Below are 26,758 nucleotides of genomic sequence, written 5' to 3'. Positions count from 1 at the left end.
ATTTCTTATTTCTAGTTAAAATGTCTAATTTTTAGTCAAAAAAATCTCATTACACTTAAAAAAATAGTCATTACCAGAAAAATAATTTGTTATTTGACAATTCTCACCTGTTTCAAGTAAATTTTCACTTGAAATAAGTAGAAAAATCTGCCAGTGGGACAAGATTTATCTTCTCATTACAAGCAAAAATCTTTTTTCTATTTTTCTACTTATTTTAAGTGAAAATCTACTTGAAACAGGTGAAAATTGTTGTTTTTTTCCAGTGATGAGTCTTGTTTTAAGTGTAATGAGATTTTTGTTTACTAAAAATAAGACATTTTAAATAGAAATAAGACAAATATTCTTGTTAAGATTTTGAGTTTTTGCAGTGGGTAAATAGGGTGTTTTACTGTTCAAGCTTGAATGAATTCAGTGTTGTAGAAATATCCCCCATTAACAGGCACACCTAACAAATCATTTCATCTTCATCCATTTTTGGTGATATGAAATTATTTAATATGTTTAGAAGAAAAAAAAAGTATAAAAGCTCCACGTGTCCATCAGTTCGTCCCTGCGTTCAGACCTCTGAGCTGTTGTGGCAGTCTTGCATCCTCACCACCAGCATGGGCTCGGTGCTGACGGAGCCTTTCACCACCTCCTGCACCCCCTCCCTCCAGCCCTCCTTCCCATCCCTCTGCGTGGATCTGAGCACCAGCGTGACGGTGATGATGAGGAGGACAGTCAGCAGCAGCCCCACCAGCGCCCCCACCACGGTGACCAGACTCTCCTCTTCCTCCTCTGTGTTCAGCTCCCCCCGTTCCAGCCCGCCAGCAAACAGCTCATGCGACTCCCCCGACCTCCTCTTTGTGCGGTCTAAGGCGATGTGCATAATGTTGGTACCACGGCTGTTGTCTATTCCAATGTCTTGGGCGATAGCTGGGATCTCATCGCCTGCCGACCTCCTCCAGCGATCGGCTTTCACACTTGAAGACGTCAAGACGTGCTCGTTGCTGGAGGAAACGAAGGAGTGGTACTCGAGGCTTCGCTTCCCAACGCCTCTGTTGGCGTTCTCTTTGGAGCGAACTGTGTAAATGGTGTGTATGAACCATTCACGCCCCGCAGCAACCTGGGGAGGAAAGGGCAGATCTTAGGAAAAGGTCATACTGTGTGAGGTTAATCAAACTTTTGAATTAGTCTTATCCTTATGAAACTTATCACATGCTCTGTTAACAGCTGTCCCATTGTCCTTTAGGGTTAACTAAAGGTTAGCCTGGACCACCTGTTCAAGACCCCCATGAAGTTCCTGTTTTAGTCCGGAAGGCATTTGACCCCAGTGACCCATTGCTTTTTAAAAACTTAAGTTTCTGCATACCAGGATTAGTTCCTCTTTAACTGAAAATATCACATGTGTGACCTTTTAACCCCGATGTCTGTTACCTCCGTATGTTTCCTGTTTTCTTCTAATTGTCCATTGTCTACCTTATATGGTAATTTTCCTGTCAAATTCTCAATAAAAAGCTCATGCAGAAGAGGAACCAGCTTAGCATTTCGTCAAGAGCATCCATAGAGAGCCATGTTGCTCTGCAAAGCTCCGACTTTGCTTCCCTTTCTGCAGAAAGCGCCTTAAAAATCATTCCAACAGTCTCTGTTTTTCCTTGTTATGTAATGTTGATTTAGGGACCCAACAACTGGACAAATGATCTGGGACTAAAGTTGGAATCCTTTTATCAAGTAACATTAGCTTTGTTGATGATTGAAGATGATCATTTTATCACCTTCAAAACTACTGCTACATACTACAATGCCGTCTCAAAAGAGGAAACGGGAGCAAAAAGACAAAGTCAAAGAAAAAACATCAAATACAAAATGTCTAAAGAGCTGGATTCAGACCAGCAGGCCAGCTGATCCGCTAAGAGAAAACTGTCAATCAACTATTTCCTGTCATTCATTTAATATGAAGTTGGTCTTTTTGTAGGAGCAGTTTTAAGTTGGATGCAGACTAATACCTACAAGTGACTATTTCTGTCAGTATTCGTTATCGCTGCATAGTAGTGTGAAGGATTTCATTAAATAGTTTGAACAGCTAGAATCAAATTTGGGTGACGCTATTCAACAAGGTAAACGTTTCCAATGTGCAAACGCTGGGTTTAAAAATATTTTTTCTCCAAGACTGAATGCGACACATACCGTCCAATGTTTGAAATGTAATTATATAATTTTATGAGCAATAACATCCGGGCTTATGAAGTTTGTTGTGGATTTTTTATAATTGTTTTGATAATCTGTAGATTTCACACATGTAAAACTAATATGTGTTTGCTCAAATTGCATGAAATCTTAAATAGAAATCTAAAATCCTGAGAAGCACTGCCCTGTGAAACGTCAGTGCATGTCCATGTAATTACACCAGAATCAAGGATCTTCTGGTGTACACTACTATAAAACAAAACAACGATCCCGAACCAAAGAAAGCACAAGGTTTAGATATCCATTAAACTCTTCTCATCATAAAGTAAACCTTTTTGAACTTTAGTAAATCAAAGGTATCTGATAGCTATGGGAATGTTTTTTTTTCTTTTTCTTTTTCTCCTCTTCTTTTTTCTCTTTTTCTTTGTCGGCTCCTCAAATAAATGAGCATGAGTGTGTTTGTGTGTGTGTGTGCTCCTGCAAACATTTTCAGTGTGGTTGTTTGCATGTGAACATTTTCAACAAAAAGTGTTTGCATGTGTATTATAATCTATCTACGAGAGGGAAAAAATGTGTCAGCGTTTGTTAATGTGGCAATCAAACTAAAGAAAAAATAAGACTTCCTAAACAACTGTGGAAATTAAGAGGCTAGAATTTCCTCCATTCATATTTGTTAAACTGAAAAGCCCTTGATATTAACATAGCTCATCAACCAGCAGCCAGTCTTCAACTAAATCCGATTCATAATTTGCTGTGGCAGAGTGTTTGATTGGCAAAAGGAGCGGGAAGCGCTGCAGACCTGGAACATGGCTGTGGAGTCCAGCCTGAAGCCGTCGGATCCTGGCTGCCTGACGAGCGGCAGGGCTGACGGCTCGTCCACTGCCAGCACAGCGTTGAAGCTGACGTCGCCAAACATGCGCGCCTGAGTCTCCGGCTGAGCCTTGTCCTGGTAGGGAGTGTGAGGAGCAAGGGAAAAAAGTGAAAAAAAACCCTTACTTGTGTTGTGGAATTTCATAAATTGCACAAAGTAAAGTACAGATCCTTAACAAAACTACAACATCGGCAGAGGTGTCAACCTTACTTAAGTAGAAATTTTGGTTATCTATACTTCACTGGAGTAATTATTTTTCAGATGACTTTTTACTTTTAGTCCTTACATTTTCACGCAATTATCTGTACTTTTTACTCCTTACATTTTAAAAACAGCCTTGTTACTCTATTTCATTTCGGCCTTTAAAAAAAAACTATCCAGTTAAATTGCGCCATCCGGATAGAGTGAGTTTGGTTGTGGTTGTTTCAGATGTTCTTGTCCAGTTTTGTTCTTACATCCGTTCCCTCAGATTCCTGCAACTAAACTTGGATGTACATTCCAATAAAGGTTAGGATAAATGATAACACGCCTCTGAAGTTTGACTTTTTGCACCATTACAATACTTATAGGCAACTAGTCATCATATCTCATGCTCTCTGAAACACATGTTAATGCTCAATAGTACACATATATGGTTCTTTAATATATTTACATTATACTAAGATACATTCATTTTCAATGGCTTTTGTCCTTAATGGCTTTTTTCCCCCTTACATTACTTTTACTTTTATACTTTAAGTAGTTTTGAAACCAGTACTTTTATACTTTTACTTGAGTAAAAAACTTGAGTTGATACTTCAACTTCTACAGGAGTATTTTTAAATGTTAGTATCTATACTTCTACCTGAGTAATGAATGTGAATACTGAAGACACCTCTGAACATCGGTGAGCTTTAGATGACCTCTAAACACACTCCATTGTATTTTTTTCTTTTCTTCTTGTGTGCAAATGTGCAAATAAATCAAATCAAATCAATCCTGCTCCCCACAGCTGTCGACCTTTCATTATAAAGTATATCATGTTTGAATTTTTTCCATGACACTTGATTAAATCCAAGATTAAAAACCACAGTGTACTCACAAGAATCTTGAATCTATAAAGTAACGATGGAGAGTCAGCCAGGCAGCCGAATTCAGAGCGGGTGGGATTGTACTTGGGTACGTATCCGTCGGCGCCGGTGCAGAGGAAAACCTTCTCGATGCTGCAGTAGAAAGAATCTCCCAGATTCTGCACAGGGTCCACCATCACACGACCGTATACTGTATCACCTGAAAAGGGAGAACAATGTCCAAAATATGATCATCCATTTCTTTTGGTGCCAACTACCAATTAAAAGCACATCATTTATTGTAGTGAAGTGAAATATCTTGACCACGTGATCACAGACAGAGGTGGGTAGTAACGACTTACATTTACTCCGTTACATTTACTTGAGTAAGTTTTGGGAAATGTTGTACTTTTAGGAGTAGTTTTGAATCACTATAAATTTAACTTTTACTTGAGTAGATTTGTGAAGAAGAAACTGTTACTCTTACTCCGCTACATTAGGCTACGTTGAGCTGTTACTTTTCTTTTATCCCTTTTATCCGCGTACGCGTCAATCTCATGACATCACTGGGTGATTCTTTGGGAAAAATGTTTGTTTTTGCATGTTTTGTCACATTTACACAGACTCAAACACACACAGAGTTTCTATGAGTTCATGGGCTTGTTCTAGTTCTGACTGGTTAAAAAAAGAAGTGTACAAAGGCTTGAAATCTTGTGCTGCTTAGTTTATTTTTTTATTCTATTATTTTTATTTATTTTATTACTTATTAAGTACTTGAATTTACTTTAAGCTTATTTTAATTTAACCTATATTTTATTTTTTATTAATTTTAATTTATTGTATTGATTTAATTTGCCTGAAGATGATTATTTTGTACTTTTGTCTGTTTGGTTGTTTTAAAAAAAGACGTTACTCAACAGTTACTCTGTACTTGAGTAGTTTTTTCACCAAGTACTTTTTTACTTTTACTCAAGTAATTATTTGGATGACTACTTTTTACTTCTACTTGAATCATATTATTCTGAAGTAACAGTACTTTTACTTGAGTACAATTTTGGGCTACTCTACCCAGCTCTGATCACAGATCAACTGACAGATGACGAGGACATTTATCGTCAGTGTCGTACGTTGTATGTGCAAGCAAATGTATTGTCCCGTAAATGTGGTGGTTGTACTGTTGGAGTGAAGTTGACTCTGTTCAAAGCGTATTGTTCACCTGGGTACACTGCACGTCTGTGGCTGAACTATAAAAAAGCCTTCAGAGACTGCAAGTGGCTACCATGATGCTCTGAGGAAACTGCTAAAAAGGCCCAGATGGACGAGCGCGAATGAGATGTTTGTGAGTGCTGGAGTGAACACACTGCAATCTATTTTGAGAAATGTAATATACAGGTTTATCTGTCGGTTAAATTATTCTGATAATGAAATTGTTGTGGTACTGGTGAACATTATGTACAGTGCCACACGCTGCATGTCAGTTTTGGGAGCATTGGTATAAGTGTCTTTTGAAATGAGTCATGAGACTATTTTTGCTTTCTGTTTTTTTTAATCTTTTTGTACTGTGTGTTTTTGATTGTATTTGTGTATGGACCTTGAGTCTGGAATAAAGCATATGTATATACAGGACTCTACAGAAAATTAGAATATTGTAATAAAGTTCTTTATTTTCTGTAATGCAAAAATGTCATACATTCTGGATTCATTACAAATCAACTGAAATATTGCAAGCCTTTTATTATTTTAATATTGCTGATCATGGCTTACAGTTTAAGAAAACTCAAATATCATATTTAAAAAAATTGGAATATTCTGGGAATCTTAATCTTAAACTGTAAACCATAATCATCAATATTAAAATAATAAAAGGCTTGCAATATTTCAGTTGATTTGTAATGAATCCAGAATGTATGACATTTTTGTTTTTTTAATTGCATTACAGAAAATAAAGAACTTTATCACAATATTCTAATTTTCTGAGACAGTCTATCTATCTATCTATCTATCTATCTCCTTAAAATGCTTCTTTTTTTTTTTTGCTCAACTTTACATGTCTTTCTTTGGATGTTGAAGTGGAAGCTGTTCTATTTTGCCCGTAACATTCTTTTAGATCTATAATGATTTTATCTGCAGACCCCCTTGACAGTTTGAAGCATCAACGCCGATCACGAGTTACTGGAATCTTTCATGTGACGCAGCTGACGGCAGAAAGCTGAACGCTACCAACATCCCAAATCAGTAGAAGTTAGGTCACACTTAGATGCTGCTCTTGTTTTATCTGTCACTCATATCATGTACTTATTTGTATCTGATGCTCCGGTTTTTGTACACGATGTTCTTGAAGTATTTTATCTCTGTCACGTAGGCTGTTGACTTTGTGTGACCTCAAATCTTTTATAAATATTTAGCTGCACTCCAAGGTCATTTGTCAGAAAGCTGAAGGCTGTTGCTGCACTTTGTATCTGCCTGGCCATCTGGCTGCAATATTTTGGCAATTAAAATGCAAATAGGATCAATTATCTCTGGCTGAAAAGAGAAACAGCTGTCAAAAAAAAGGAAAAGAAAAATGGAAGCTTCTCAAAAGAGACGGCAGGAAAGATCTTACCCTCAGAAAATGCAACATCGCTCTCCGGACTGAAGCCCATGGATCCATCAGAAAGCCACAGGCTCTTCTTGGACAGCAGGAACATCTGAGTGTTCAGACTGAATTCCACTGCAACCGGGTCACTCACCTACAAGTACAAGTACGCAGCTGATGAGTACGTGAAGAGCTCAGGAAGGCTCTGACAAGGATGGAGAAGGAGGGAGCAGCTTCCCACGGAGGAGCTGCTGAAGGGAAGGAGCCTTACCTGTTGGAATCTGATGTCCAGGTCAAAGGTCACAGGTTCTCTGGGACTGCAGACGGGTGGAAGTGTGTACTCCGTGCTCTGGGCGGCTGTACAGGGGATCAGCCTCACGGTGTAGGCCCCAGAATAGTCTCTCACCTGGAAAACACCCACAAAAACCCCCAAGAAACAAGTCTGTTGGTCTGAAGTCCCGCTGAAGTTTCAAGATAAAGAAGGAAAATATCATCTAAATTTTAAACAGAGCCGCCTGGGAGATTTGCGAGGCCCTGTGCGAAATGGCTGGGGGGGGGCCCTCGAAATTTTTGGGGTTTTTCGGGTCGGATCGGGTGTCTATATGCGCAATTTTAACTCTCCAATTAGCAAAATACTGGATACCTTCCCCTGCCTCATCATCATCTCTTGCCTAGACGCGGGGCCCCACGGCTGCTTGAGACCCGGTCGGATCAGTGATTTTGTAACAAATGTATCAAACAAGCCTTTCAGAGAGGCATTAAACTCTTCCATTTTCTTTAGTTTTTTTTCTTTTTTCATCCCCTGATGGAAATTTCCTGAATCTGTCTCGTTCTCTCGACATTGTGTGACAGTTTGTTCCAACTCCACCCGTCTGGATCAGAGCAGCTTGTGTCTGTGCTTGGTCTGATCAGTTGTATTGAACAACTGACACGCGCATCATTGCACATATATTTATTGATATGCATAGACTTGTACACATTTAGGTCTGTAATGGAACGTGACTGTTGATATTTATAAGGGAAAAAACGAAAAAAAAATTTGAAAAAAAAAAAAAATTGAAAAAAAAAAAAAAAACGCCCATAGCGCGAGGCCCCTTGGGGCGTGAGGACCCGTGCGGTCGCACGGTTCGCACACCCCTTGCGGCAGCCCTGATTTTAAACAACCTTGTGTACGTACTACTCTTAAAAGCATGTGCAGATCAGTCTGTGGGGGAACTTTGTGGAATGGTCTTGAGGATGAAATCAAACGAAGCACTAACTCTATACAGTTTAAAAACACATACAAGAAAACTATTCTTGACAAATATAAAAATAAGGACTCAATTTACCTTCTGTATGTATTTCTTTTATTATTATTCTGTTCCTTATGTGATACCTCATATACGATACAAATGTAACTCCCTGCATTCATGGCTGGTCATGGATCATCAAAGAAGTGAACATGAAATTACATTTTTGAGTTAAGGATATTGTAGGAGGCTAGTTTAATTATGCCTTGATCTTTGTTTATTAATTGTTTGTGTTGTATTTTTTTTTTTTTTTTTATTATTTTGTTTTTTCTTTCTTTTCTTTTCTTATTTTATTTTAATTTTTATATTTTCTATGGCATATGATATGATATTGTGAGGAAGGGACATGACTAAATAAGCGTTCTGCTTCCTCCTGTTCTCTCTCCAACACATTATTTTGCTGTTGTGCTTTATTTTTGGATGAGATTGTTAAATTGTTTTTCTTTTTTTTGATATTTTGACGCTTTTAATTTGATGGGTTTGTGAGAAAGTGAGCAACCCCTCCCCTTCTCACCGTCACCGGACTTTTTTAATATGTGTGTGGCAGGGTGGAGGATTGGGCGTGGTTTGCAGGGGGAGCAGCACATGGCTGGGCCTGGTTCTGCTGATTGGACACACCTGTGCCCAATCAACCTCTCCACCCTGCCTGGCTTCATAAACAGCGTCTGCATACCAGAAAAGGGGTCTGCTGAATGGATGTAGCTTGATGTGAGGCTATGCTCAATGTGCCATATTTTGAACTTCATTTGGATGTCTTTGTGTTTTTTTTTTACATAAAATAAAAAGCCTTTTTTTTGGCATTCCACGCTCTGCGTGTTCTCCTTTCCACCTCATCACCCAGGTCCAGTTTGCCTTATCCCCTTTTACGAGGGGAGGCCGCTCCGGTCCCTCACAGGGTTGTGTTGTTGTTCGAGACAAAGCCAACAATAAACAATAAACAATAAAGTTGTGTAGCAGGACACAGGAAAACATTGACGGAGTCTTACTGCAAAGTCGGAGGTGAAGGTCCACTGCTGGACCGGCTGGTTGTAGGAGGGCTCGCTCCTCACCAGGCTGAGGTTAAAGGTCAGGCCCGCGTGGTCCACACTCATCACCATGGACGACATGGAGGCTGCGGGAGAAATGTTGAAGGAGTGAAGTTAATAAAAGGAAATAATTAAAACTGACTGTGACGGTGCAGTTATTCTAGGAACCGGAAAACTGATGTTATGATGGTGTTTTTCTTTTTCTTTTTTGTGATCAATTTTTTTATTAAGAATCTCATGGTAACAAGATGATCATAGTGCTGTCATAAATGACAGAGAACGGAAGCAGTACGGTCAGAGATTCTCTCTTTTTCTTATGGTAGAAAGAAAAAAAAATAAAACACAACAAAAAACAGAAAAACTACAGCAACAATATTAAAACAGACAAAAAAACTAAACACACAGCAAAAACAAAACACAGCAGAAAATAAACAATTCCTGACGACCCCAACCCTTCCCCCTATTACCCAGGAATCCCAGTATCTCTGCAAACCATCAACATTAGGATATCCAATGACACACAACAATGCTGATTTCCTCCACCATTCACGATGATATCCACAGAAAGTATATGTGTCCACTAGAGCAGGGGTTGGCAACCCGCGGCTCTAGAGCCGCATGCGGCTCTTTAGCACCGCCCTAGTGGCTCCTGGAGCTTTTTCAAAAATGTTTGACCTTTTTTTTCTTTTTTTACTTTTTTTCTTCTTCTTTTTTTGTCTTTTTTATCTTTTTTTTCTTCTTTTTTTTACTTTTTTTCTTCCTTTTTCCTTCCCTTTTTAACCTTGACATTTCAACTTTTTTCTTGAAATTTTTACTTTTTTCTCAAGATTGTACTTCAACATTAATCTCGACATTTAGACTTTTTTCACGAAATTTGGACTTTTTTTTCCACATTTAGACTTTTTTCTCAAAATTTTGACTATTTCCTCGACATCTCGACTTTTTTTTCCACATTTCGACTCTTTTCTCCACATTTCGACTCTTTTCTCGACATTTCGACTTTTTCTCAAGATTGTACTTCAACATTAATCTTGACATTTTGACTTTTATCTTGAAATTTTGACTTTTTTCTCGAAATTATGACTTTTTCTCGACATTTCAACTTTTTTCTCGAAGTGCATAATGAAAAAAACAACTTCCCCCAGTTTGACTAATATAGATACATGCAGCATGTGTTGCCTTCATTCTAAGGCTGATACAAGACTTTCCATTTTTTGCGGCTCCAGACATATTTGTTTTTTGTGTTTTAGGTCCATGGCTCTTTCAACATTTTGGGTTGCCGACCCCTGATCTAGAGGATAAACAAAGAGTGCACATAATGTATATATAATGTATATACAAAGTATTCTAAACATACAAGCAAAATAAAATGATAATGATTTTCTTCAGTAAATAATATTTTGTGCTGTGAGCTCCAACTGTACAATATCCCGGTGTTTCTCTAGTCTCACCAGCTCTTTTGTTTCTGCCAGAAGAATGAGATTCCACGAAGAGACCCCTGAAATGAGCTCTGGTGCGGAAGTTTACCACCAAACATCCTTGCTCATTGATGCGCATGCTTGTGGGATACAACGAACCTGGAAAAAAACATACAAATACCCTCTAAGAACTGCTGTTGTTTAAAAAACAAACTAAAGTTGCACATTGATCTTGGTTCTGCTGAGAGCTCACCCTGCAGGTCTGATTGCGGGGGGCTGCCGATACCGTCCTGCCACAGAATAGCAGTATCATACACAAAAGTGAGGCGCAGCTCCGACTGCAGATCAAAGTGTTGCCAGCCGCCGGTGCCGACGGGGGAGTGGAAGACGTACGACACGTACAGAGGCACCCGCAGGGTCACGTAGGACTGCGCCAGGTTCAGCACCTGCAATGATGTCAGCGCTGAGTAAAGACACACTGTGTTTTCCATTTATCCTCATAAACAAGCCCAACAGCTGCACATAGAGACAGCCTGGACTTGTGCTTGCTCTGCTTACACTGATAATTACTACACAGGGTAAAAGGAATGTTTAACAATAAATGCTGCTTATACACCTGATAGATGGTTAAAGCTGTGTGTAAAAAAAAAAGGCAACTTTCTTTTGGATTAAGGAGTGATTGTAGGTTGAAATACTATAATACGCGAATCGGCACAGATTACTCTTGTAATACTGTATTTGACCCGGTCTTTGTACGTTTTGACCGTATAGAAACGTAATTCTCGTCAGTTGTGTGAAATAAGACCTGGAAACAGGCATTGTGGCATAGAATTGTCAAATTGGTTTAATTCACCGTACGAATTGTTACAGATTACTTTTGTAATACTGTATTTGACTCGGTCTTTGTACGTTTTGACCATATAGAAATGTAATTCTTGCCATTGTAAGAATGAGATGTACCTGCTGTACTGTACTGCCCTTACTTTTTAACAACTTGTGCTTTTTATTATTTTACCTCTTTTCTTATAATTTTATTTCACTTTATTTGTTATTTACTGTTTAATTGTGTCTTGCCGCTTTTGATGTTGATGTAAAGCATTTTGAATTACTTTGTGTTGAATTGTACTATACAAATAAACTTGCTTTGCCTTGGCTAATAAGTCCAGAGAAAATATAAGAAATCAACAGTGTTCTCTTCCACAAAGTATTTGAAGTGTCTCACTCCTACCTAGACTTATCAAAATTCAGAAAGGTCCTCCTGAGCTGCAAACAAAGAATCACAGCGGGTGGTGATGTGGGCGTGTGTTGCTATGTATGGTTTCTTTTAAACTGTTTTTAGAAGCATTGAAAAACTTCAGATTGATTATAAACTACTCATGTGTGTGATATAACTGATTAATTAATTTTTCACAATTAATTTGATCACGTATCAGTTCATTAAAATGTATTGATAAATAAATAAATGGAAAGCATTCCCGTCTGCTTGAGGTCTTGGATGTAGTTCCACAGGGTCACCACTAGATGTCTCTGCTCACCAACATGTTTTGGACACTTCTGCTCAGTTTGAAAGACGAGCTGTACATAATCCACCCCAAGTTTGGCAAAAAGCCAGAGTTTGTTTCGAAATGCACCAGTTAGCTGATTAAAAGAGATAAACAAAAACAGATAAACGGCAATTTGGCAAAAGCTCAATCATGCAACTGTTTATCAGATTAATTTCTTCCTCTCTCTGAACAACTGAGGGTAGATAGTACGGTATATCTTAACCTCCAGACTGTTACAATAGCGAATCTGGCAGTTTTCACAATGTCTATAATATGAGATATAAACTACCTCAGAACTAGGATTTTAGGAAGGCAGAGCTTTTGCAAGATAAACAAATAAATTCAAACTGGGACAGCATAAGAACATTCATTGAGGTTAAAACAATAACAGCAACATAAAGTTGCAGAAGTATTGTACTTGCACTACAACTACAAAGAAAACTCAGCTTCTAACCAGTAATAGAGGCTCTCAGATGATTAAACTTGAGCTGCAGCGTGATATGTCATGTGCACCCTGGCTAGTTTTTTACTTAGATGACAGCCATCACCCTTAACAAATAGGACTTAATGTCTGGTGGATGATGAGCAGCGTGTGCAATGATCGTGTGCAAGCGGTTCTTGCTGTGTCTGGGAAAAGTATTTTTACTTCCTCTTCATCTTCCTTCTCCCTCATACACACATACAAAGAAAATGATGCACATTCAGCAGCCTAAGCAGCAAAACAAATTTTGTAGTTCAAAGTTGGGTGAAGGCAAAAGGCGCAGCAGGACACGCATGAGCAAAGATGCGAGTCCTAATCCACATTAACAACACACAGAAGAATACTGCTGCTGCGGTGAATACAACAACGCTTGCAACATCTGCGGCAATGATGCAACAAGAACAGGAAGTGGAAGAGAGGATTTAAGTGACAGCTGGCAGTAATGCCCGAATTTAGCAGGACTGCGTCTCTCCTCTGATGGCAGGAACACTAACAGGAGACTCCAAAGAAAGTGTTTTGCTTTCACAGTTTTCACGGGATTCAAGTGAATCCAAGCGTTAAAGCCGCTATGAGGGTAGAATTAAGAGCTTGTTAAACATATTTTACTTGAGTGTTTCAGCGTCCATATGTGTACTTTCACACTTAAAGCTCTCCATCGCAAACTGATGATGGACACATACAGAGAAATGAAGGAGACAGAAAATGCATGGGGTGCCGCTCTGTCTGCACGGTTTTCTAATCCTGAGGTCTGCAAATAAGCTGAGAACACACACAGGAACACACCAATGTGGAAACAAAGGTACACAAAGATGAGTCTAAAAGACATAAAAGTTTCACATACGTGAAGTTTGTCAATACAAAGCCTAAAGGGGTATTTTCATGTTACAGACAGTCAGGAGCCATCGCTATGGAACCAACGTCTGGGTTAAGGAGGCTGACACCACCTCCACCTTTAAAACCAAACTTAAAACCTTTCTGTTTAGTAAACCCTGTAGTTAGTGTTAGTAAACCTCTAGTTTATGTTAGTTAACCTCTAGTTAGTGTCAGTAAACCTCTAGTTCGTGTTAGTAAACCTCTAGTTAGTGTCAGTAAACCTCTAGTTAGTGTTAGTGAACCTCTAGTTAGTCTTAGTAAACCCCTAGTTAGTGTCAGTAAACCTCTAGTTAGTGTTAGTGAACCTCTAGTTAGTCTTAGTAAACCTCTAGTTAGTGTTTAGTAAACCTGTAGTTTGTGTCAGTAAACTTGTAGTTAGTGTAAGTAAACCTCTAGTTAGTGTCAGTAAACTTCTAGTTAGTGTTTAGTAAACCTCTAGTTAGTGTCAGTAAACTTGTAGTTAGTGTAAGTAAACCTCTAGTTAGTGTCAGTAAACTTGTAGTTAGTGTTAGTAAACCTCTAGTTAGTGTCAGTAAACTTCTAGTTAGTGTTTAATAAACCTCTAGTTAGTGTTAGTAAACCTCTAATTAGTGTCAGTAAACCTCTAGTTAGTGTTAGTAAACCTCTAGTTAGTGTTTAGTAAACCTCTAGTTAGTGTTAGTAAACCTCTAGTTAGTGTTAGTAAACCTCTAGTTAGTGTTTAGTAAACCTCTAGTTAGTGTTAGTAAACCTCTAGTTAGTGTTAGTAAACCTCTAGTTAGTGTTTAGTAAACCTCTAGTTAGTGTTAGTAAACCTCTAGTTAGTGTTTAGTAAACCTGTAGTTAGTGTTAGTAAATTTCTAGTTAGTGTTAGTAAACCTCTAGTTAGTGTTAGTAAATTTCTAGTTAGTGTTAGTAAACCTCTAGTTAGTGTTAGTAAACTTTTAGTTAGTGTTTAGTAAACCTCTAGTTAGTGTTAGTAAACCTCTAGTTAATGTTAGTAAACCTCTAGTTAGTGTTAGTAAACCTCTAGTTAGTGTTAGTAAACCTCTAGTTAGTGTTTAGTAAACCTATAGTTAGTGCTAGTAAACCTCTAGTTAGTGTTAGTAAACCTCTAGTTAGTGTTAACCTCTAGGTAGTGTTTAGTAAACCTCTAGTTGGTGTTAGTAAACCTCTAGTTAGTGTTTAGTAAAGCCTCTAGTTAGTGTTTAGTAAACCTCTAGTTAGTGTTAGTAAACCTCTAGTTAGTGTTTATTAAACCTGTAGTTAGTGTCAGTAAACCTCTAGTTAGTGTTTAGTAAACCTCTAGTTAGTGTTTATTAAACCTGTAATTGGTGTTAGTAACCTCTAGTTAGTGTTTAGTAAACCTCTAGTTAGTGTTAGTAAACCTCTAGTTGGTGTTAGTAAACCTCTAGTTAGTGTTAAGTAAACCTCTAGTTAGTGTTAGTAAACCTCTAGTTGGTGTTAGTAAACCTCTAGTTAGTGTTAAGTAAACCTCTAGTTAGTGTTAGTAAACCTCTAGTTAGTGTTAGTAAACCTCTAGTTAGTGTTAACCTCTAGGTAGTGTTTAGTAAACCTCTAGTTGGTGTTAGTAAACCTCTAGTTAGTGTTTAGTAAAGCCTCTAGTTAGTGTTTAGTAAACCTCTAGTTAGTGTTATTAAACCTGTAGTTAGTGTCAGTAAACCTCTAGTTAGTGTTTAGTAAACCTCTAGTTAGTGTTTATTAAACCTGTAGTTAGTGTTAGTAAAGCCTCTAGTTAGTGTTTAGTAAACCTCTAGTTAGTGTTAGTAAACCTCTAGTTAGTGTTTATTAAACCTGTAGTTAGTGTCAGTAAACCTCTAGTTAGTGTTTAGTAAACCTCTAGTTAGTGTTTATTAAACCTGTAGTTAGTGTTAGTAACCTCTAGTTAGTGTTTATTAAACCTCTAGTTAGTGTTAGTAAACCTCTAGTTGGTGTTAGTAAACCTCTAGTTAGTGTTAAGTAAACCTCTAGTTAGTGTTAGTAAACCTCTAGTTGGTGTTAGTAAACCTCTAGTTAGTGTTAGTAAACCTCTAGTTAGTGTTTAGTAAACCTCTAGTTAGTGTTAGTAAACCTCTAGTTAGTGTTTATTAAACCTGTAGTTAGTCTTAGTAAACCTGTAGGTAGTGGCAGTAAACCTCTAGTTAGTGATAGTAAACCTGTAGTTAGTGATAGTAAACCTCTAGTTGGTGTTAGTAAACCTCTAGTTAGTGTTAGTAAACCTGTAGTTAGTGTTTATTAAACCTCTAGTTAGTGTTCAGTAAACCTCCAGTTAGTGTTAGTAAACTTCTAGTTAGTGTTAGTAAACCTCTAGTTAGTGTTAGTAAACCTCTAGTTAGTGTTAGTAAACCTGTAGTTAGTGATAGTAAACCTCTAGTTGGTGTTAGTAAACCTCTAGTTAGTGTTAGTAAACCTGTAGTTAGTGTTTATTAAACCTCTAGTTAGTGTTCAGTAAACCTCTAGTTAGTGTTAGTAAACTTCTAGTTAGTGTTAGTAAACCTCTAGTTAGTGTTAGTAAACCTCTAGTTAGTGTTAGTTAACCTATAGTTAGTGTTAGTAAACCTCTAGTTAGTGTTTAGTAAACCTCTAGTTAGTGCTAGTAAACCTCTAGTTAGTGTTAACCTCTAGTTAGTGTTAGTAAACCTCTAGTTAGTGTTAACCTCTAGTTAGTGTTAGTAAACCTCTAGTTAGTGTTAACCTCTAGTTAGTGTTTAGTAAACCTCTAGTTGGTGTTAGTAAACCTCTAGTTAGTGTTTAGTAAACCTGTAGTTAGTGTTAGTAAACCTCTAGTTAGTGTTAACCTCTAGTTAGTGTTTAGTAAACCTCTAGTTAGTGTTAGTAAACCTCTAGTTAGTGTTTAGTAAACCTGTAGTTAGTGTTTAGTAAACCTCTAGTTGGTGTTAGTAAACCTCTAGTTAGTGTTAGTAAACCTCTAGTTAGTGTTTAGTAAACCTCTAGTTAGTGTTTAGTAAACCTCTAGTTAGTGTCAGTAAACCTGTAGTTAGTGTCAGTAAACCTCTAGTTAGTGTTAGTAAACCTCTAGTTAGTGATAGTAAACCTCTAGTTAGTGTTCAGTAAACCTCTAGTTAGTGTTAGTAAACTTCTAGTTAGTGTTAGTAAACCTGTAGTTAGTGTCAGTAAACCTCTAGTTAGTGTTAGTAAACCTGTAGTTAGTGTCAGTAAACCTCTAGTTAGTGTTAGTAAACCTCTAGTTAGTGATAGTAAACCTCTAGTTAGTGTTCAGTAAACCTCTAGTTAGTGTTAGTAAACTTCTAGTTAGTGTTAGTAAACCTCTAGTTAGTGTTAGTAAACCTCTAGTTAGTGTTTATTAAACCTCTAGTTCGTGTTTAGTAAACCTCTAGTTAGTGTTAGTAAACCTCCAGTTAGTGTTTAGTAAACCTCTAGTTAGTGTGAGTAAACCTCTAGTCAGTGTTTATTAAACCTCTAGTTCGTGTTTAGTAAACCTCTAGTTAGTGTCAGTAAACCTCTAGTTAGTGTTAATAAACCTCTAGTTAGTGTCAGTAAACTTCTAGTTAGTGTTAGTAAACCTTTAGTTAGTGTTTAGTAAACCTCTAGTTAGTGTCAGTAACCTTCTAGTTAGTGTTAGTAAACCTTTAGTTAGTGTTTAGTAAACCTCTAGTTAGTGTTAGTAAACCTGTAGTTAGTGTTAGTAAACCTCTAGTTAGTGTCAGTAAACTTCTAGTTAGTGTTAGTAAACCTTTAGTTAGTGTCAGTAAACTTCTAGTTAGTGTTAGTAAACCTTTAGTTAGTGTTTAGTAAACCTGTAGTTAGTGTTAGTAAACCTGTAGTTAGTGTTAGTAAACCTTTAGTTAGTGTTTAGTAAACCTCTAGTTAGTGTTAGTAAACCTCTAGTTAGTGTTAGTAAACTTGTAGTTAGTGTCAGTAAACCTCTAGTTAGTGTTAGTAAACCTGTAGTTAGTGTTAGTAAACCTCTAGTTAGTGTCAGTAAACTTCTAGTTAGTGTTAGTAAACCTTTAGTTAGTGTTTAGTAAACCTCTAGTTAGTGTTAGTAAACCAGTAGTTAGTGTTAGTAAACCTCTAGTTAGTGTCAGTAAACTTCTAGTTAGTGTTAGTAAACCTTTAGTTAGTGTTTAGTAAACCTCTAGTTAGTGTCAGTAAACTTCTAGTTAGTGTTAGTAAACCTTTAGTTAGTGTTTAGTAAACCTCTAGTTAGTGTAACTCTAGTGTTTTAGGGCCAGTAGTCGTAGCTGCAGCTGCAGGACCAGACTAGAGCAGCTGGTCTGAAACAGAGCTTCATCCTAGATACGCTGCTATAGAACTACGCTGCTATAGAGCTACGCTGCTATAGAGCAACGCTGCTATAGAGCTACGCTGTTATAGACAGCATTATAGACTCTTTGGAGGAGTTGAAGACTTTTGTCAGTTATGCGGTCGATGTACCGGGCCGTCGTGGTGAAGAAAGAGCTGAGTCGAAAGGCGAAGCTCTCGATTTACCGGTCAATCTACGCACCTACCCTCACCTATGGTCACGAACTTTGGGTAGTGACCGAAAGGACAAGATCGCGGATACAAGCGGCCGAGATGAGTTTCCTCCGCAGGGCGGCTGGACGCTCCCTTAGAGATAGGGTGAGGAGTTCGGTCACCCGGGAGGAGCTCGGAGTCGAGCCGCTGCTCCTTCACATTGAGAGGAGTCAGCTGAGGTGGCTTGGGCATCTGTACCGGATGCCTCCTGGACGCCTCCCTAGGGAGGTGTTCCAGGCATGTCCCTCCTCCCTAGGGAGGTGTTCCAGGCATGTCCCTCCTCCCTAGGGAGGTGTTCCAGGCATGTCCCTCCTCCCTAGGGAGGTTTTCCAGGCATGTCCCTCCTCCCTAGGGAGGTGTTCCAGGCATGTCCCACCGGGAGGAGACCCCGGGGAAGACCCAGGACACGCTGGAGAGACTATGTCTCTCGGCTGGCCTGGGAACGCCTCGGACTCTCCTCGGAGGAGCTGGAGGAAGTGTCTGGGGTGAAGGAAGTCTGGGCATCTCTGCTGAGGCTGCTGCCCCCGCGACCCGGGAACGGATAAGTGGAAGAAGATGAGTGAGTGAGTGAGTGAGTGAGTGAGTGAGTGAGTGAGTGAGTGAGTGAGTGAGTGAGTGAGTGAGTGAGTGTTATAGAGCTACGCTGTTATAAAGGTATGCTGTTATAGAGGTACGCTGCTATAGAGCTATGCTGTTATAGAGCTACGCTGCTGTAGAGCTACGCTGCTATAGAGCTACGCTGTTATAGAGCTACGCTGCTATAGAGCTATGCTGTTATAGAGCTACGCTGCTGTAGAGCTACGCTGCTATAGAGCTACGCTGTTATAGAGCTACGCTGTTATAGAGCTACGCTGTTATAGAGCTACGCTGCTATAGAGCTACGCTGCTATAGAGGTACGCTGCTGTAGAGCTACGCTGCTGTAAAGCTACGCTGCAGGGAGACTCCAACATGATCCACTGAGTGGTGCCCATCACCCCTCCTTCTCTTCTCCTCTTCCCTTCTATTTTTTATTTATTATAAGTATCTCATAGCCATCATTTTTGTCCTTCGTTCTTGTAGTGTCTTGTGCTGCCCCCCTTTTTTCTCTGTTGTGTATGTTTCCTTGCCACTGTTTGGCTTAAGGTTTTTCTCCCACTAGGGGAGTTTTTACCTGCCGTTGTTTATGTAATAATTGCTCGGGGGTTTATGTTCTGGTCTCTGGAAAGATCCTAGAGACAACTTCTGTTGTAATAGACGCTATATAAATAAAATTGAATTGAAAAAAATTGAATTGAGTCACACAAACCTGTCCATCCGTGGCTACGGTCCCTCCACAGTCTGTGAGCAGCTCAGACATGTGGTAGTAGCTGGTGAACTCCCAGAGACAGGCCTCCAGGTTGAGGTTCCTGTAGAAGCGCAGCGTGCTGTTGCCCCGTAGGGAGCTGCTGAACTGATAGGGCGCAGAGTCTCCCAAGCTCTCAGGGTTGCGCGTCGAGGCGGTGATGAAGCCGTGATCTGTGGTGACCTCGCTGAAGTCCAGCAGGTTGGAGCAGCGGTGGTTTCCAACGCGGGTTCCGTCGGGACTGAGAGTCAGGTCGAAGTTCATGAGAGAACGAGTGGAGATCACAGGAAGCATACCTGCAAGGCAAAAGAGAGGATTCTGGGCAAGTAGTCCTTAATCCTGAGAGAAATATGGATTCGAAACGCAAAGAGGAAAGAAACAGATAAGAGAAGTGCAGGAGGGTGATGGGAAGGAAACAGGGGAGTGGGCAGTAGAAAAAAAAGAAAAACCCTTGAGGAGAAAAAGCAGAAGGAGACTGATTAAAAATGAAGAGATTTTTTTAAGCAGCAGCTGTAGTGGAGGGTTTCTACGGAGATCCATCCTGGTGGATTCTATATTCTGGGCATCACACTCCTGAGGATTCGAGATGTGAATATCACACACAGTACATTACAATTCAATTCATCTGTGCACCAAGCCCTGCCTGTAGCTTCTACCCACCATCCATGTGAGGCATGGTGACTGTCAATTTGATGAGGTTGGGGTGTTTCAGGTCGTCTGCTCCAGTGTAGCGCAGCTTGGCAGAGAAAGGTTCAGCGCCAACAGTTCCCATCTTACGAGGCTGACACATACCTTTTTGTGACAGAAGAGCAGATGGGAGAAATGCTGAACACAAGGACAGATTGGAAAACTTTCAAGGAAAATCCATCTTCTACTTCATATACCTGTGCAGCTAAATCCACACTTAAAGCCATTAAATCCACATTTAGTTCATTTTACATTTATAAAATAACATTTTCCTGTAACATGCCTAAACTATAACAAAGTTTGAGTTCCACATTTCTAGAAATGTAAGTGTGAACTTGTTGAATGTGTTGGCATTTTTTCTTTTATTCGTCCATAAAAGCCTGTGATTGAAAAGCAACTGCCTAATGTCCATCTGCATGGTTGCGTTATGTGATAGAGCAAAGCAATGAAAGTAGGAAAATAACTTATTCATTGTTTATTTCATAAAGCAGTCTGGATAGGTATGTTGGTGGGCGGTCTGGGGCTGCTGTGGTGTGTCTGACACAGGGGGTCCTTGAATCTGTGAAGGGAACGATGAAGAGTCAAGACTATCAAGGCATCCTGTCAGAAAGCTCGGCCTCATCACGGGTCAAAACCCAAGAACCCAGGAACTCTAGCTGCTAGACCAGGGGTCGGCAATCCAAAATGTTGAAAGAGCCGTATTGGAACAAAAGCACAAAAAACAAATATGTCTGGAGCCGCAAAAAATGAAAAAAGTCGAAATGTCGAGATTAATTTTGAAGTACAATCTCAAGAAAAAAGTCGAAATGTCGAGAAAAAAGTCGAAATGTTGAGGAAAAATTCGAAATTTTGAGAAAAAAGAAGAAATTTCGAGAAAAAAGTGGAAATGTCGAGATTAATGTTGAAGTACAATCTTGAGAAAAAAGTCGAAATGTTGAGAAAAAAGTCAAAATGTTGAGAAAAAAGTCGAAATGTAGAGATTAATGTTGAAGTACAATCTCAAGAAAAAAGTTGAAATGTCGAAAGGAAAAATGAAGAAAAAAAGAAAAAAAGGAAAAAAAGAAGAAAAAGAAAAAAAGGAAAAAAAGAAGAAAAAGAAAAAAAGGAAAAAAAAAGATGAACAAAAGAGAAAAAAGGAAAAAGAAGAAAAAAAAAGAAAAGAAAAAAAAGGAAAAAAAAGCTCAAACATATTTGAAAAAGCTCCAGGAGCCACTAGGCCAGCACTAAAGAGCTGCGGGTTGCCGACTAGTGCTAGACTCGAGCTGCTAGACTCGAGCTGCTAGACTCGAGCTGCTAGACTCGGGCTGCTAGACTCGGGCTGCTAGCACGTGCAGAACAGCGAACAACACGAGCCCAGCAGGACTCCAGCTGGCTGAGCTGCTGCTGGGGCCACAGCTCTGCTCCACCACTGGCAGGACAGCAGATCCTCACGTATATCACTAAGTTCTGAAGGACGACCAGCAAAACACATTTCTATTAACTGAGCATCAACAGTCCAAAATAACATTTTGGACTTACAGGAAAATCTGGTCATGTTTTTGGACATATTTATACAGAAACACATTTAAATTTACACCATTCGCAAACTTTAAAATAACAGAAACTTTAAACAAAAACTGGACTGTATACTTAAGTTGAACAAGTATTTGTTGTTTCAATAAGCCACGTGATATTGTGCCAATTTGCTGCAGTGAATGGTTTTACTTGAGAAAAAAAATGCATGTCGCCCGTAATACTCACTTTAATCTAGTTTTCTACTTTAAACATCCAAATACTTCTCTATTGTTTTTTCTGTAACTGAGAAATCTAACAATCTGGAAAACAATGGCCCTAAAACATGCAGTGACAAGATAAAGTAGAAAATAGAAAGAAGGAGGGGTTGTGTCTTTTGTAAGGCTTTACTGTACTGTAGGTTCTGTTATTTTGGGAGCACAATTCTTGAAGATGTATGATGCTCCCTGAACAAAAGCCTTTTCAGTGCAACACTGGTAAAATCCCCTGCGGGATTCATTCTCTGGAGACGTGAAGATGCACAGAGCAGGATCGGTTCTTTGTGCAGCCCTCACCTTCCCCTTTGCTGATGGTGACAATGGGGCTGCTGAGCTCTAAACCCTCGTCTCCGTTGGCGTTCACAGCCCTGGCAGCACACTGCACCCTGGAGCCGGCCTGGAAGTACACCGAGTCCAGCGTGATCATCTTGGAGGAGGTGAAGAACGTGTCGAAGTCGGCGTCCCTCATGGGGCTGGTGACGCCGTCGGGTCCGGCCGGGGCGCTGATGAGCCAGCGGTAGCGGGTCAGGGTGTCGTCGATGTGCTCGCTGACACAGATGGAGCCGGTCTTGTCGTAGTCCGGGTACTTGGTGTTGCAAGCCTGGAGGATGGATGAGGAACACAGCAGGAGTGGGTGGGGATGAGGTATGGCACAGGAATGGGAAGCATACAGCAGATGCTGGAGTTTAAACCATATGTTAATCAGGTTTGTAAAATAGCATTTTTCCATTTCCGTAATATTGCAAAGATTAGGAAAATCCTCTCGCAGAGTGATGCAGAAAAACTAGTTCATGCGTTTGTATCTTCTAGACTAGATTACTGTAATGTGTTATTAGCAGGATGTCCAAGTAATTTGCTGAATAGGCTCCAGCTGATCCAAAATGCAGCAGCCCGAGTGCTGACAGGAATCAGCAGGAGAGACCACGTCTCTCCAGTGTTAGCATCGCTTCATTGGCTACCCGTAAAATTCAGAATCCAATTTCAAATTTTATTACTTGCGTATAAAGCCCAAAATTGCTTAGCTCCGCATTATTTGAAAGACCTGATAGTGCCTTATGTTCCTGGCAGAGCTCTCCGTTCTCGGAGTGCAGGTTTACTGATAGTTCCTAGAGTATCTAAATGTAGATTTGGAGGGCGGGCGTTCTGCTATCAGGCACCATTACTATGGAACCAACTTGGGTTAAGGAGGCTGACACCACCTCCACCTTTAAAACTAAACTTAAAACATTTCTGTTTAGTAAAGCCTATAGTTAGTGTTTAGTAAACCTCTAGCTGGTGTTGGTAAATCTCTAGGTAGTGTAAACTCTAGTGTGTTAGAGTCGCTCCTGTAGTTTCTTGTGCCCCCTTCTCTTCTCTTTTTTCTCTTTTGTACATGGTGCAGCATCCTCTGCCGGTGGCGAAGAGCATCTCTGAATGCACAACACCGGAACCTGCAGCGTGGGAGTGAGAGGGGCAGGGTAACGGCCCGGTCATGCGGGGGAGAGATTTGTCCGTCAAGACTCCTCTCCTTGGCCCTGCCCCTTCTCAACCTTTTCCTGACCCTGCACCTAACCTGGGGCTTGCTGATTGGGCCGAAGCTTCGGGAGCTGCGTGCTGGCCTGCGGCCCCCACCCCCGGTCATCCCGTTGCTGCTTCCACCTGCCTGCTGTGCTGTTGACGTCCCCGACCCCCAGTCTGGCCCTCGGCAGGAGGGCCCCCCCTTATGAGCCTGGTCCTGCTCAAGGTTTCTTCCTCCTAAAGGGGAGTTTTTCCTTGCCACTGTTTGGCTTAAGGTTTTTCTCCCACTATGGGAGTTTTTACCTGCCATTGTTTGTGTAATAATTGCTCGGGTTTATGTTCTGGGTCTCTGGAAAGCGTCTAGAGATTTTTTTTTTTGTGCACTTTGAGAAAAAGTCGAAATGTTGAGAAAAAATCTGATACACACTGAGAGGCTGTTCCAGAAAATGTAGTGAAATGTGGGGACCTTTATTTGCCTATGCAGAGAAAGTCACCTTCCCAGTTACACCTGAATAAGATTCCACTTTAATTTTATTTACCTTTTGTCATTTATTTCTTTCTATTTTGACTTGAAAAGTGAGGTTATTGTCACTGTAATATGTGAAATATGGCCAAACCGACTGTCTGTTTTTTTATTTTTTATTTTTTGGCTCTTATGTTACTGTCATTTACATGCACTTTATCATTGTCAATTTGTTTATTAAAAATCAGTAAACAAAAAAATAATAAAAAAATAAAAGTGGAAATGTTGAAAAAAAAGTTGAAATGTCGAGATTAATGTTGGAATACAATTTCAAGAATAAAGTCGAAATTTCGTGAATAAAGTCGAAATTTCACCTTCTTTCTCAACATTTCAACTTTATTCACAAAATTTTGACTTTTTTCTCAACATTGACTTTTTTCTCGAAATTGTATTTCAACATTAATCTCAACATTTTGACTTTTTTCTCGAAGTGCATAATGAAAAAATAAATCTTCCTCCTCTAAAATATTATTTTTATTTTTGTCCTGCATGGCCCTAATACTCTTCCGAAGGAGAACAGATGGAGATAGACAAGGAGAGTTCCACCAAGTACGTGCCAAGAAAATCCAGATTTTTCAGTATGTTATATTATCATCATTGAGTGTTTACAATCATCTCTAAAGTTAGCAAAGTGACTGCTAACAACTAAAGGAGCAACACGTTTTAGAAAAGATTCTATGGATTTGCTTTTAAACCTGTTGACATTGAGCCTCCTGGTGCAGCACCCGTGCAGGACAATTGTTTTTTGACAAGACCACTTCATTATGTCGCGCTAGGGAACTCCCCACACAGCTGACCACACTGCAACAAAATAACCACGCACACACACTCTCTCTCTCTCCTCCAAACACATAGAGCCGTCACCTGAAGAGCAAATGACTTAACACATCACAAGAATCCATTTAAGTGTCTGTTTTCAAGAGTGGAGGCGATTATCTTGTGTATGAAAAGCTAGAGGGCCGAGGCCCACTAAAGTGTGTGATGTGTGTTTTAATGACAGGCTCGCCCAGAACCTGGAGCACCGTTAACGTGGGCTGCAGGTCCCTGGAGGCAAAAGTGATTAGCTGCTGCAACCTTGTAGACAGGAAAATGGAGCAAATGCAAGCTGTTGAGGTATTCGCTGGGCTGTATTGTCTCTTTCAAGTCAACAGCTACATTGAAAAGAAGAAGAAAAGAAATCTCCAGAGCCGGTTGTGACCCTGAATATGCTTTGACTCACTGTGACACAGATGACTGGGTAGCCGGCTGGCGGCTGGAGGTTGTCTGGTGTCCTGGCAACGTCGTCGTAGTGGAGCAGCGACACCACGTGAGGCAAGGAGGGGAAGGTGACATCAGCCATGCTGTTAGACTCCTCGATGTAAACGATGACTTTAGTCACCTGGTAAAAACCACGGGAAATAAAATATCAAACTGGAGAGCGCTACGATGCAGACATTTATGAATAAATCACCCAGAATATGAAAGGTGTGTTTGCGATCAATGCCTCTGTCAGCACGCATACTTCACTTAAATAATATATCAGTCCTTGGGAAACATTTTTTTTTTTTACAGTAAAGTACTGCTGCTGTCTAGTCAGCCAACCCTCTTGGAAAAGAGATGGCTAATCTCAGCGGGGCTGACCTGGTTAAACACGGCTGAAGCAGTGAAGAGTATCAGTAAAGCGTGAACAAATGTCTGACCTGCGTTTCGGCCACCATGTTTTCATCAGGCTTGAGATGAAGCGTGAAAGCTTCTCTCATTTCTCTCACTCCGTCAAACAGCACCTCCACTTCCACGACGTGTTGCTTATCCCCTTGTTTGAACTCGACGTCTGGGCACACACAGACAGGGAGACAGCTTTGAGCGTAACTCGTAAACTGTGTCTACAGCAGACAATAGACCACTGACTGAACTGTTGAATGCACCAGCTTTTATTCGTGTAAAATGCTTCTTTTTGTTTTATTTAAGGACACCGTAAAGGTAAACTTTTTGTCTTTTATGTTGAGTTTAGATCCTTTCAAAATTAAAACACATTCCTGTTTCAATGCCTCAGAGGAACATACTTCATCACTTAACAGAAAAGCATTGCAGCTTTCTATTTACACAGTGCCAAAGGTGCTCTATCTCACTGCAAGGTAAGAAACAGAGCATTGCATACAGTACTGGAGTTGAGGGGGGATAAGGGGGGATGAGGGGGGATGGCACCCCCCCTGAAATAAAAACGGTCCAAATCATCCCCCCTGTAAAACTGCCACCCCCCCTTTCCATCCCTTATGTCATTTCATCAATGAATGTGGTTTTACTGCTATTTCAACATTTAGAGTCATCACCAGAAAAATAACACTAGAAAAATAACTTATCTGACAATTTTCTACCCGTTTCAAGTACATTTTCACTTGAAATAAGTAGAAAAATCTGCTAGTGGGACAAGATTTATCTTCTCATTACAAGCAAAAAAATCTTGTTCCACGTGCAGATTTTTCTACTTATTTTAAGTGAAAATCTACTTGAAACAGGTGAAAATTGTTGTTTTTTCCAGTGATGAGTCTTGTTTTAAGTGTAATGAGATTTTTTTTACTAAAATGAGACATTTTAACTAGAAATAAGACAAATATTCTTGTTAAGATTTAGTGTTTTTGCAGTGATCCATTTTACTTATCCTGTGAAGGACAGAGTCATATTGATAAGTTCAGAAAAGTGTTTTTTATTGTTGTGTTTTGATGTATTTGATGTAAGCCCAGTGGATATTTAAAGCTTACAGAAGGCTGCATTTAACTGCTGCTATGTCATTCCTGCAGTATTTCTGCAGGTGTTTTGGTCACTGCTATTATTTGTAATATATTATATTATTTGTAACCAGCACAAATTATCTGTCCCCATATGATAAAATCCACCATCCCCCTTGATTTCTTTTTTACAACTCGAGTACTGATTGCATATGAAACGTGGTGCTGAGAGGAAATATTGTACAAAATGTGAAAAAGTGCATGATTAAAAACTGCTGTGAAATTTGAACACTGGCTGGGAAGTTACAATTGGAAAAGCTTGAGCGTACTTATTCTGATATCTCAAACCTTTATTGATCTGATGAAGATTCACGGCTAAATATACGCTGGAAATGCTGATAAAGACTCCTGGAACCCTGTTTGTAATTACTCCAGTAGATACTGCAGAAATTGCATTTCACAAT

The 26,758-nt window shown here is 39.7% G+C and overlaps 1 protein-coding gene across 1 annotated transcript in view; it reads right to left on the bottom strand.

The window, feature by feature from the left end:
- Positions 1-264: 264 nt before the first annotated feature.
- The window catches only part of LOC133459560 (FRAS1-related extracellular matrix protein 2-like), a 146,448-nt gene continuing 119,954 nt past the window's right edge, over positions 265-26,758 (bottom strand). Inside the window, exons 12-24 of the mRNA XM_061739627.1 lie at positions 25,269-25,399; positions 24,809-24,967; positions 21,867-22,170; positions 19,774-19,905; positions 19,078-19,409; positions 10,647-10,839; positions 10,427-10,552; positions 8,937-9,061; positions 6,933-7,067; positions 6,689-6,815; positions 4,119-4,306; positions 2,966-3,112; positions 265-1,105 (exon numbers count right to left, since the gene is read on the bottom strand). Of these exons, the coding sequence (XP_061595611.1) occupies positions 557-1,105; positions 2,966-3,112; positions 4,119-4,306; positions 6,689-6,815; positions 6,933-7,067; positions 8,937-9,061; positions 10,427-10,552; positions 10,647-10,839; positions 19,078-19,409; positions 19,774-19,905; positions 21,867-22,170; positions 24,809-24,967; positions 25,269-25,399 (2,648 nt within the window). The 3' untranslated portion in view covers positions 265-556. The remainder of the gene's footprint in view (positions 1,106-2,965; positions 3,113-4,118; positions 4,307-6,688; positions 6,816-6,932; positions 7,068-8,936; positions 9,062-10,426; positions 10,553-10,646; positions 10,840-19,077; positions 19,410-19,773; positions 19,906-21,866; positions 22,171-24,808; positions 24,968-25,268; positions 25,400-26,758) is intronic.

This window comes from Cololabis saira, chromosome 14 (assembly GCF_033807715.1).
Source record: "Cololabis saira isolate AMF1-May2022 chromosome 14, fColSai1.1, whole genome shotgun sequence".
NCBI classification, from domain to species: Eukaryota; Metazoa; Chordata; class Actinopteri; order Beloniformes; family Belonidae; genus Cololabis; species Cololabis saira.
The sequence above is the reverse complement of the archived record's forward strand: the minus strand, read 5'-3'. Positions and strand labels throughout refer to the sequence as shown.